Genomic DNA, 12,271 nt, shown 5'->3' on the forward strand with positions numbered 1-12,271 from the left:
CCAAGTCCTTAAACTCCCTTAAAGTCAAATGAATTTAGAAATGTTGCATTAGCTCAGATGAGGGATTTGTGATAACACACACTCCAGGTTAAAGAACCGAGCTGAAGGTTTGTCTTTGGTTCTGCACCACACATCTGTCTCACAGTGTGGAAACCAGGGGAGTAAAGGGGTTAAGTAAATGATGGCGAGGCCAGGAAAAAAATGTGCTATTAAGGAAAATAGGGAAGTCAAAAGCTCTCAGCGCTCTGCCAGAGATATTTGGGTTAAGTCTGTTCCGAATAGAACACGTGGCACACACTTGGTTATGTGTCTGGCCCTGGTGGTTCATGCCCACAAACCCAGAACAGCTCTGCCAGAGGATGTCAACGTGTGACACAGTAAACTGGTGTTTTTAGCCGAGGTAAGGCGAGCTCGTTAAAAGCCTGAAGAAGGGAAACACAGTTTCACAGGAAAAGTTGATGGATGGATGGATGGATGGATGGATGGATGGATGGATGGATGGATGGATGGATGGATGATGGATGATATGCAGTGGTCTCGCTGTATGCAAATGAAGCTCAGTTTAAACGGAACAAACTTGCTCAGGGTTCGGGTCACTTGGTCTCTTTAGAGGCCCACAAAAACGTGTCAAAATCAAATGAGTGATGTTGTTAAATATGAAGCTTACTGACTAAAATGACTGCTGATAGGCCGCCAAAAGCTAAAGGCTTATCTGGTCTAGACATCTAAAGTGTCTCTGCAGTTCAAGAAACGAGACAGTAGCTCAATTCCTCAACAAGAGGACATTGGACTGTTCAGCAATAATGATTTGAATTCAGACATCAGTTCACATTCCAAGAGTTGAGTAAGAAGATCGATGCTGCTTCTACATGATGAGCTTCCTAACGAAGCACTAGTACTTCACCAGAGATTGTGCTGTCTGGAGAAAATCAAACACTGAAACTGCGTTGAAACCTCAGCCGCCCGACCTCTGATTGAAGACCAAGCATAGCTTTGACTCGCCGGAAACATTTCCTCTCCGCTTCCCATGATCCAAGTGAAACCGGCACCATCAGACGGTTCCCACCGCCTCTTTTAATGACCGTAGCTCTGTTGCCACTGAACAAAGCGACGGCGGCGCTGCCAGGAGCAAGTGTGCTGTGAAAGCACTCGGTCTGTCATTTGAAATAAAGCAAGTCATTCATTTCAGGGCACGAGCAAACCGAGTCATTCGGAAAATATCCTTCTGTCAGCCAATTCCGGGAGCAGTCATTTCGTCCCAGAGAATAGGGGTGAAGGCAGCTGGAGCAAAAAGGTCTGAGATGTTCAGCGACTGATATCGTCACGCAGCTGCACAAGTGCTAACATGTACAGTATTTTTACAACACTATAGTCACTATAGTCTGGCTGCAGCTAGGTCTGTTGGGGACTGGGTTGAGAGGCAGAGGGTTCTCGGTTCAAGCCCCAATGCAGACAAAACATGGGATGTGTTCTGGTAGTCGGGGAGGGCGCCACAACACCCTCAAAGAACTGCCCTTGAGCAAGGTAATGAACCCACATAGGGCGTTGTGATGACAAGACGAGACTCAATTAAGAGCAATATATACATTAATAGTATTAGCAACAGTACTGAGACACAGCCTCTCCCATTTAAAGGTGCAATGATGAGTTGTTATTGAAATAGACGTATAGTGATATTAATACTGTTATATATGGTAATAATGTCGGCTATTGCTACTGAACAGAAAAGGGGAGTGTGGACATACAAGTCTTGGTTTTCAGTGACGGCTCTACAGGACTCAATGTCCTCTACCTGCCGAGAAGGCTGAGGTCCAGGCCCATCAGAACAGCCTTTCAGGGGGGCTTGAAACTCTCTCGGGGGGAGGCCCAGCTCCCGTAGCCCTAACCCCAGCACAAAGCTGCAGGAGCTCAGGAGCCTCCTTCTGTCTGATTTATCTGTCTTTAAAAATAAACTCACACGCAGCCCTTATTTCTTTTGGAATTAAGAGAGAGTCATTATATCCATTAAATCCCTTTGCTTTTAAAAATGCATTTTTCCTTTTAATCCTGTCATCCAATACTGGGAACTACTTTCATCACGAGCTGTTGTTGGAGATGAAGGTCCATGTGTGATTGTGTCTGTGTGATTTTTCTCCTCGTAACCCAAAAAGCTTTGGCCTGACTTGTGTATGACCAAACAATAAGTTGAGTAACTTTTGGTGTTGATCCATATCTGGATCTGGAGGCTGCAGTCAAAATATTTTGTATGTTTGTTACCAACAAAGCTCAGGAATTGAGGTGGAGCTGGATGGGACGCAGCTTGGTGGTGAAGTAATGCTGAAATGACTCAACTCTGTTTCAAACCAGGACGAAAGTCAAAAATGAAAGAGTGGATTTTGGCAAAGTTTGGTATTGTGCAATTTTTTATTATTTTTTGTAAATACATGTGGAGCATTTTCTGTTGTTTCAAGCTTCCACCCATTTTTATAGGCCCCTAAATTTGTATGTCAGGGTAAAATCAAAGGGCTGGACTAAGGTTAAGGTTATGGTGGGGACTGTTAGACTTACAAATGAACAGGTGGTTTGAAGTCAAGTGATTCTGATGATGTGCGAAACTCAGATTTGGACAGGAAGTGGAGTAACGGTAATTGAAATGACAGAAAGCGAGCATTCCAAAGCGTTCGGTGAGCCTGCACGTACCTTTTTTTAAAACAAAATTTAAAATACCCAAGAAAAGTGATTTTTTTTCTACCTCTTGTTGGAACAAAGACCTTAATTTGAAAACCCTGAGCCATGATGACATGATAACGTAGCTAGCAATGCTAAAAACAAAGACACAGACACCACTTAGCTTTGAAACACAAGCTGTAGCCCAAACTCCAGAGTTATCTATGTTTCTAGTAATATCATGTCACACCGTCTGAGTCTTTGACAGTTTTAACCAACTATGTAAGTAGTTTCCTTTACTGTAGCCTAACATTGCATGAAGTGATCATTTCTTACGAGCCTTGTTGACTCCGCTCCTCCTGATTTCAGACTGTTGTAATTCACGTCCACCACAAGTTTTTTTTGAAGGTCTATTTTTGAGACACATAGTTTTTCTTTCTTCAGTTTGATCACGTAGTACAGCCATAGACAACAGACATAAAACTGGCATAATTTGGCTTTTTCCTATGGGCAAATCACTTCCTGGCCCCCATCCTGCAGTCCAACAAAATGGTCTTATTGGTTAGAAAAAAAAGCAACTAGCAAAAATCCCACCGTGCTTTACTTTCTAAATGAAAATGGCTGATTTATTGTCAGCCTTTCGCCTATTCATGTGCCAAAGATCGATGCTTGACAGTATATGAGGGGATATTTCCAAACCGAAGTCCAGCAGATTGACCTAAATCTGATTCAGACCGCAACTTTTTTCAGCCCTCAAAGATAATAGATGAGTGTGAACCAAAGAGTTGAGCAGTGCAGGATCGGATGTGCCAAAGCAGGAAAAACCTTTCATGTGCATGACTCCATTAAGTGTCCATTAAGAGCTAGCCAGCGTACACACGTGCACAACCAGAGATCCCAAACACACTGATTTCCCATGGAAAAGGGAGCTACTGAAAGCCCTGACAGCAAAGATAAGATGTGTATCACTTTTCAGTGTCAAAGCTGCCATGTTGCTAGTGTTGCACTTGGTATGATGGGTAACAACCATCAACGTTAGGGTAGACCCTGGACGCGTTAGGGTAGACCCTGGACGCGTTGCCGAGCAACCATTCAGAACTGAATAAGGTCACGTGAGAGTGACCACTCCTGGCCCACAGGGGAGTCAAACAGGAACCTTCTTGCTGTGAGGCGATGGTGCTAACCGCTACCTAAACACCAATACATCATTTGAAACGTCAGTGAAAAGCTTTGGCGCACAGAATGTGTTGCGGTCACGTGCGTGTTCCCACCGAGCGTGCCGAGCGTTTGCCGAGGGCGTCGGCGCCGCAGGAACCCTTTCAGCCTCATACATCAACACGTGAGGAGAGGGCAGAAGGCTCTCCCTGCTCTTTATGAGCGGGACTACAATACAACAAGCTCCCCTCCCTTTTTTCACCAGTGGAAACAAGCGATCACGGCGTATCCTTTTACGTCTCTGATGGGATTTTCAGCCATATTGCTCTCTGTTGTAATGGAACATCAACTCGTGAAAATACACATGGCAAGCTTTATGAAGATAGCGGCCAATCACAATTGAGATGGGGGGGGGGGGGGGGGGGGTTGGTCACTTCCCCATTACAGACCTGCTGGAAAATGTCTCAGAAATTTCCAGTCTTCACTCATGTCTTACATTTTCTTCAGGGTTTGATTACCGGGTATATACATTTTAAATGTGGATCAGGTGGAGATGTGACACTGCTCCGAGTGCTTGCAGTCATTTTATTTCTTAAACTATGGTGTCCATCTTGGGAACCCGCAGCTGCTGAATTACTCCAACATTGTAAAATGATCTACATAGGCACCAATTAGCGCTGTCGCGTCAGTAAAAAAAATGTTCCTGGTAATGGTTGGTTATGGGCCATTTTGGCTGGTCCCCACAACAACAAACAATGGTTTCAGGGTTAATACATGGTTTCAAGGTTGAGGTTAGAATCGGGTTAGGGTTCAGGTAGGGAGCTGGGTGATGTATTATATCTATAAAAGTCCCCACAAAGATGTGTGTTTGTGTGCTTCAAATTTAATTTTATTGCTGGCCGATTTGCCTTCTCAAGTTCCCCCCGGGGACATATTAACCTTTTTGAATCGGGCCGAATAAGACTTTGTTCATTTTTACAGCATTTTTCTTCATTCAAAGTTGAGAGAAAGTAACTTTCTCCGGCATGACCACAGTGGCGTGAAGACGATGTGGACCTGTGTTTAATGGCTCTGGGGGGGTTTCTAGGTAAGCAGCTCTGCCTGTCTGTGGGTGACAGTTGCAACAGCAGGAGTGTGTCCAAGTCCTTTTTTTTTCAGCGTTTCTGAAAACTGTTTCGATCGTCTTCGCGAGCCAGCTGGTAAACCAGTAAAAGTGGCGCAGATTTCTCCAGAAATGCTGACTCAGCCGCTGAGGCTCATTCGCCACATCTGCTGGAAAGTGTTCATGCAGACGCCAGGATCACATTTAAACGCGGGGTCAACTTCATCTGTACTGCTTAGAAACACATCCAGTTATTTTTAAAGCCTTGTTTTGGTCACACGGGGGTGCAGTGTGGCTTTTAACAAACGCATTTAGTCGTGTCAGGATAAAACATCTGTGCCATTTTATCTCAAGCTGGTCATATAAGGGAAGCTACTCAGCTATTTTAAAGCTATCTATTTTTATTCTTTACATTTGGACTCACTGTTCAAGTTGTATAAAACAAAAGAAAAAAAGAAAAAAAAAACCTTCTGAATCATCAGGCGCAAAAACAGATGTGGCACAGAAGCAGAGACGTTCCGAATAATGAGAGTTTCTGGAAGGAATCCTCCAGCTGTGCCACTGAGAACGATCCGTTCTGAAGGATCAGCGGTACAATGGCCCCGGCTGTGTTGGCGTCCCAGCGCTCAAAACAAAGGAGCCTTCGCCGCCCGTTCACGTCGCTCGTACGGTCTCGTTTACGACACGGGGCCAACAAAGAGTGACAATTTTACTGCGGCGACTGTTGCCTGGAGCCGGGGGCTGAAACCCTGACATCTGTCCAGAGGTGCCTCCAGTGAACCACGCTGGATGTGACTCTCTCAGCGTGTCAGCGTGGCCCCCTGCTGTGACCTCTGATGGATGAGATGAAAGAGTGGAGCCCTGCGTGCCAGAAAAAGCATCACATTTCTTCATCAGTCCCCCCACAAATTACACTCCTGAAGCATCATTTTTGCACCTTATTTAATAAACCCTTCGCTAAGGTTGAGCCAGTGCAGCTTATTTTTTTTTCCCGAGTCCAACCTCGTAATTTATTCGGAGGCTTTTCGACGCAGTTTTCCAGGAACAGCTGACTCGTGCGTCTGGTTAAATCGTTTGCAGTGGACTCAATGTGCAGCTGCGTGGCTTTTCTCCTTGACTTTCAACGTCGACCGACCTTTTTACAGTGAAATATCAGCAATCTTGAGGCGTGACCCTGAACAGCAGAGTGAAGGTTTGGGAACATCCTCTGATCTATTACCTGAAGGAGGTACTGGCAAAGGTCCACTCTTGACTTGGTTTGGGTAACAAGGGTAAAGTCTTGACGCAGGATGGCTCATAAATCATACTCCTGCCATAATTTTACTTAATCCCCATGCATTCTTCATACGGCCTGTTCGTCCAAATCACTCCTGTGTTGCTGAGCCAGAACTGGAGTTCTTCCTGGCTCGGTTCTGTTGGCTTTGGCTGGCCGTAGCCTGATTACTCTCCACTGAGAAGTGTCCGGACGCAGATGGGGTAACTAGTTAACTCCTGCAAAAGAAAAAAAATAAAAACCTAACGACCAAACTCGCACGGCAGATCTTTCCGGACTGATTCTAGCAGATGTTTTGGCGTCGAGGTGGAGAGTTTTCCCACACGTCAAAAGAGGATGCAGTCGGGTTTCCTTCATTTGCTCTTTCAGCTTTCGGAGGAGCTGCAGGAGGGCGAGGAGAAATCGGCCTCTCCTTGGAAAAGAGGGAGATGCCCCCTGCAAATGAAAGTTTGTTGCCTCATAAACATGTATTTCATGTGACGTGGAGCTGTTAACGAGTACAAAATGTTCTTTTAAGCAAAATAAAAAGGACAAATCCTCAATTATAAGTCTCAAGGCGCTTACAAACGCGGAGGTGAAATGAGCAGGCTATTTCATGTTCTGCTTTATACTGTTAAAGACAATAAAACCATCTTAACCATCTCAGTAGTTTATTCTGTGTTCAATTTAGGATGTTCTTAACCCTGATGAATTAGAGAATGTGACAGAAATGTAAATGGATTTCTGAATTTCAGTGTAGAGATAGATGGTAAACATCAAACCCAGTAGAAAGGAACAGTGGGGTTTAAAATATCTACCCTGTACATCCTAACGCTGTCCGAGCTGCTGGGTCTCCTCAGTTCTGAGGCCCGCAGACACTCCATGAGCTTTATTCCCTGGAGTCTCTTCACACTGTCTTTGGTACTTGAAGGGCTTTCTGAGCTACTTTACTGTATGTTTGGCCCTCCGCAGACAGGCATGTCCTCTCTTCAAGGTTATGCAGCCATAAAAGGGCCAGAAGGGCTGAAGTATATTATGGGACCTGTAAAAAAGCCTGATAGCTTGGAAACACTTCTCAACAGTCCTTCAAGGTGGAATGGTCACGAGATGCCAGTGACCTTCGTTAAACGGTCTGTGGTGTTGGGGCGGGGGGGTACACTCCTCTCAGAATGTCCTGGAATAGTGACGCCAATTCATTTATTTTTGCTGTAAACTGACATTTGGCTTTGACATCAAAAGATGAGTATAAGACGTATAATCTTTTACAGATCGGTCTGTTCCACAACTGGGACAATAACACATTTGTCAGAGGACGTTAGAAGATGGCTGCTGTTTTTCTTGGTCTACCCACAAGACCAAGAAAAAAAGCAGAAGCTGACAAAAGAAATATTGTGAAAGCTTTGGGGTTGTTTTATTTATTTATTTTTTTTAAAGAAAGATCCTAAAGCAACTGTTACCGTCATCGGCAACGACATCCAGAGGACAGTGGTGATATGTAATATTTAATTCAACTCCTTTAAATTCACCATACATCAGTCGAGTGGGGTTGAGGTTGGGGCTCTGAGGGGTCAGTCCATCATTTTCAGTCTTCTAGAAGATTAATTTTGTATCATATATGTTTATACAGAAGTAAATATCCGCATCATACCTGTTAATTATGTGCAGCGTCTCAACTCACGGTGCAGTGATCCCTGAGTCTTTGCTGCCCTCTAGAGTTGACAAGAGGAACAGCTTTTCTGTTCAGTTTAACTAAATCTATTTAAAACTAATGTATTTGAACTTTATTTGCATTGAGGCTCTACATGTACTACATTATGAGTTTACCTTCATTACAATTTGCATCACGCCGTCCTAATTAGGTCTTTTGTAGACTTATTAACAAATAAAATTGTACCCAATAGGTCTCCGATATGCATAGCAAATATTTACTTTATAACTCGCTCAGCGGGAATAAAAATAGGACATTGTTTGTCGTATAAATAAATATAACTGGTTCTTGTAGTCCTTTCCATGAGCTATAATTTAAGGATGAAAAAACTTTAGGGGACATCGATTACTTTTGTTATTAAATTGAAATTATGACCACCGGATGGCGGTGTTGTGTTCCTAACAGATTGGAAAAGGTGCATTTACAGCTGAAACTGCAATTTAAGCGCAGTTATATTTTAGATAATGTACAAAATTTATAATAACATTAATAATGTAACAAATTTGTGGCTGCCAAAAACGAAAACTCGGTATTTGTTTGACTGTGTGGGTGGTGCCGAGGAATGGTTCCGATCCTGTTTCGATATCATCTTGCTTTTCCTGTTGCATGAACGCATCAAGCAAAGAGCAGAAAATACAAAAAAGAGGTGCCACTCGGTTAATTTCTCTGGAACCAGTAAAATGTAACTCCCGAGCATCAGGGAAACGTTAAGCGTTCACCGTCGTTACTTGGTGAGTTTATTGAGCTCAATCATTAAATAACTATTCCAAAACACGTTGAAAAATGCTGATTTCACGACATGTCTCGTGTAAGTGTTTTTCGTAGTCATTGCGAGAGGTGCCGCCCCAGAGTGAGCGGCCGCCGTACTCGTTCTGGTCCCCCTTTTAATCTATCCTCCTGGTCATAAACGATCTCTCCCGTCGACTTTCTAGGAGGAAGTGGAGCTCGCGCCACACAAGTCTGCATCCTCGCGACCAGGCGATGGGCGTGGCCTCTAGATGGGTGTGGTTCTCCGACACGGCTCGTTCTCGCCGAGGCGTGAGTGAGGAACGCCAATTCTGATCCAAGGTTTATGACAGCAGAGTGAAACTACAGACTCACGAAAACAGGTGGACTCCTTTTAATTTCTCTCCTTTCCCCACCCTCTTCACCGCTTGTCCGGGACAGGTAAGTTTCCCGAGGGCGTATGTGTGTTCTAATAATCTAACTAATAACCATGTCTGCCTCTGTTGAAAGGCTTTTTGACTTGGCGTGTCTGATTTTATTCAATCCACGAGTTTGACTTTAAACACTGTGTGGTGGTTTATACTGGAAGTGCTTCACAGTCCTATGTGTGTGTTGTCAGGAGCACATTTGAATGGCATTTAGCTAATGAAACGACTTAAAAGAAGACGGGAGCTGACAGCTCTGTGGAACAGAACTCCATGTCATCTTAATGAAGTGCTGTCAGGATGATGATGATGATGATAACGTCGTTGTGACCTAATGTGACATGTTGTTGTGCACCTTCTGCAGAAGCATGGGTCTCTGGCAGGTGCTGAAATCCCAGTTCCTGTGCCACCTGATCATCTGCTATGTGTTCCTGGTCAGCGGGCTCATCATCAACGTGGTCCAGATCTGTACTTCACCACTGTGGCTGCTCAATAAGCAGTTGGCGCGCAGGATCAACGTCAGACTGGGCTACTGCGTCAGCAGTCGTAAGTTCGCGCTCTCGTGGGTCTGTTCAGATGAGCGACCTGCAACAGGCCTGATTGTTTTTAATGGTCCTCAGAGATGGTGGCTGCTCTGGAGTGGTGGTCTGGGACTGAATGCACGCTTTACACCGAACCGGAGAGCTACCAGCTTTATGGAAAGGAGAACGCCATTGTGGTTCTTAACCACAGGTTTGAGCTGGATTTCCTGTGCGGGTGGACCTTCTGTGAGAGGTTCGGAGTTCTTGGGGTAAGAACTTGTCGGCGTCTCTTCAGATTTGGGATTTAGTCGGACAGTTTCCAATATGAACCTCTGTCCCAGAGCTCGAAGGTGTTGGCCAAAAAGGAGTTAAGCTATGTCCCCATCATTGGCTGGATGTGGTACTTCCTGGAGATAGTTTTCTGCAAAAGGAAATGGGAAGAGGACAGAAGAACCGTCGCCGAGAGCCTCCAGAACCTGCACGATTACCCAGAGAACTTCTGGGTACGTTTCAGCCCCAGCTCCACGTTTGCACCCTTTTGCCGCTTCTAATAATAATTTCCCGGGGGCAGTTTTTGCTTTTCTGTGAAGGCACACGCTTCACACCCAAGAAGCACCAGATCAGCATGCAGGTGGCAGAGAGCAAAGGCTTACCCAAACTGAAGTACCACCTTCTGCCCAGGACCAAAGGATTCTGGGTAACCGTTCAGAACCTCAGAGGAACGGGTGAGCAGTGGGAACGTTTGCATGCATTTGCTAATCAAATCATTTGACGGCTAACTGTCGCCATGCGTCACGTGCAGCTGCAGCCGTGTACGACTCCAGTCTCAACTTCAGAAACAACCAGACGCCAACTTTGCGCGACATTCTCAATGGAAAGAAGTATCACGCCGACTTATACGTGAGGTAGAGATGAATGCTCCGGCTTTCAGGGTTGCTACATTCAACTTCCCTTTTGGTTCATGATGCGAAAGACCTTACTTCCCCTCCGGTTGACAGGAGAATTCCGCTGGAGGCGATCCCAGAAGATGAGGCAGAATGTGCTGCCTGGCTCCACAAACTCTACCAGGAGAAGGTTAGAGTGTTAAAGATGTGTGATAGATGTCATGGCTACGTGCGGGAACTCCCAGCTGTCAGACAGGAACAAGGCTTTAAACGCACTGTTCTCTCTCCTGTGTGCGAATCTGTCAACAGGACAGCTTTCAGGAGCACTACACCCAGACGGGGCGTTTTCCTGGCCCGATTGCCACCCCGCCACGCCGACCCTGGCCCCTGATTAACTGGCTTTTCTGGGCGTGCCTGCTCCTCTACCTACTAGGCCTGTTTTTAGCTCAGCTGATCAGCTCTGGATCAACGCTAACCATCGTAGCATCAGTGGTTCTCTGCTCTGCAGGTGGGTTTCATGACCTCGTCACCCCGAAAATGTGGGTTTCGCGGCCCTTCGCTTGTTTTTAACCAGCTTTTTTGTCCAAATATTCCATAAAGCAGCAGATTTGACAAGTCCAATGTAAGTCCCCCTTTTTTTGAAAATGTCGTTTGTGAGCCTGAGGCGTGTTGTCATCGTCTGTTAGATGGAGCAATAATTCCTTTTTAACAGCATGACACAGTCGGTTCGTAGTTGAGCGTGAAATGACAAATTAGTACTAGAGTACTAGCTTCTAATTGCAAAGACAGAGACTTTACACCATCATTCAGCCTGATTCTGAGTCCTGCTTCAGTCAGCTTCTCGTGAAATGGTGAATTTACTGTGGAAACCTGTCGAGCTTCTCAAAACTGTTCACAGCGTCTTTGCAACATACTTCAATATTAAAAGGTTTCCTGCTCTTTTCTTCACAGCTTCATTCGGGGTTCGCTGGATGATTGGCCAGACTGAGATCAACAGAGGCTCCAGTTATGGGAACAAGGAGGTTCCGCTAAACAACAACTAAAGGCAGTTGAACTAATCAGAGCTGCTTCTTTGCACAGCAAGTAATTTTCAGGCTTGCCGGGAGCAAAGTGTGGTAACGGCGCCCTTCCTCACAGGACCTACTGGTCCTACAAGTACAAACCTGCTCCCAGATACCGTTTCTTCCTCTGAGTGGACTGGAGCCAGGCAGATAAGCTTCAGAAGTTTTGGTGAGAACATGAATTTGTTCGGCTCGGCAGCTGGGGAAAAATGTACCGGGGCACAATTTTAACGAATCAAAATGTAATGTTTGTGTTTTAACGCGCTGTTTAATGGTTTTTCACGTTGCAAGGAAATAAAAGTTTTTTTTTGAATATTAGAATCTAATTTCTCAACTGTCAAATGCTGCGCAGGCTGCAGAGAAGCACAAGTGTTTGAGTTTATGGATATGATTGATGGAGGGAGTGGCGGTTTATCATTAACCGCTGACTAACCCTCTCTGGAATACGAGCATTGAACTAGTCATTTTTTCTGTTTGAGGCAGAGTCTAACCTTTTTGAATGTGTTGGTGGCCAGTTTGATTTTCCATTAAGATTTTTTTTGGGACGGGGGTTTAAAAAAAAAAAAGTAGAGCTACACTGCCCCCTGGTGGTGGTATCGCAATATAACTCTTTAGAAAGGCTATATAAATTGTTTATTACCTTTTTAAGTTAATCAATTCGGGGGATGGGGTAAAGTGCACAATTGGTTTTAAAAAAGGATGTTTATTAATATTGTTTGTACATAGTGAACACTGTAAGAGCAGCAGATGACCTGGGGGGTTTTACTATGAAGCAAGATTAGTAGGACATG

The 12,271-nt window shown here is 44.8% G+C and overlaps 1 protein-coding gene across 1 annotated transcript; it reads left to right on the top strand.

The window, feature by feature from the left end:
- The first annotated feature begins 1,253 nt into the window (after positions 1-1,253).
- Positions 1,254-11,763, top strand: agpat4 (1-acylglycerol-3-phosphate O-acyltransferase 4 (lysophosphatidic acid acyltransferase, delta)). Its single transcript, XM_057046593.1, has 10 exons — positions 1,254-1,347; positions 8,796-9,030; positions 9,379-9,560; positions 9,635-9,804; positions 9,877-10,038; positions 10,107-10,260; positions 10,338-10,440; positions 10,534-10,609; positions 10,729-10,927; positions 11,371-11,763. Exons 3-10 carry the CDS (start codon positions 9,383-9,385, stop codon positions 11,460-11,462), a joined length of 1,134 nt encoding a protein of 377 aa, XP_056902573.1. The 5' UTR covers positions 1,254-1,347; positions 8,796-9,030; positions 9,379-9,382; the 3' UTR covers positions 11,463-11,763.
- Positions 11,764-12,271: the final 508 nt, after the last annotated feature.

This window comes from Takifugu flavidus, chromosome 11, assembly GCF_003711565.1.
Source record: "Takifugu flavidus isolate HTHZ2018 chromosome 11, ASM371156v2, whole genome shotgun sequence".
Classification (NCBI taxonomy): Eukaryota; Metazoa; Chordata; class Actinopteri; order Tetraodontiformes; family Tetraodontidae; genus Takifugu; species Takifugu flavidus.

Bases quoted from the DNA above. Each gene is read 5' to 3' on its own strand.
- agpat4 (XM_057046593.1), top strand. From the start codon at position 9,383: ATGGGTCTCTGGCAGGTGCTGAAATCCCAGTTCCTGTGCCACCTGATC. The intron at 9,561-9,634 runs GTAAGTTCGCGC...AATGGTCCTCAG, and splicing joins GGGCTACTGCGTCAGCAGTC to AGATGGTGGCTGCTCTGGAG. The intron at 10,610-10,728 runs GTTAGAGTGTTA...ATCTGTCAACAG, and splicing joins ACAAACTCTACCAGGAGAAG to GACAGCTTTCAGGAGCACTA.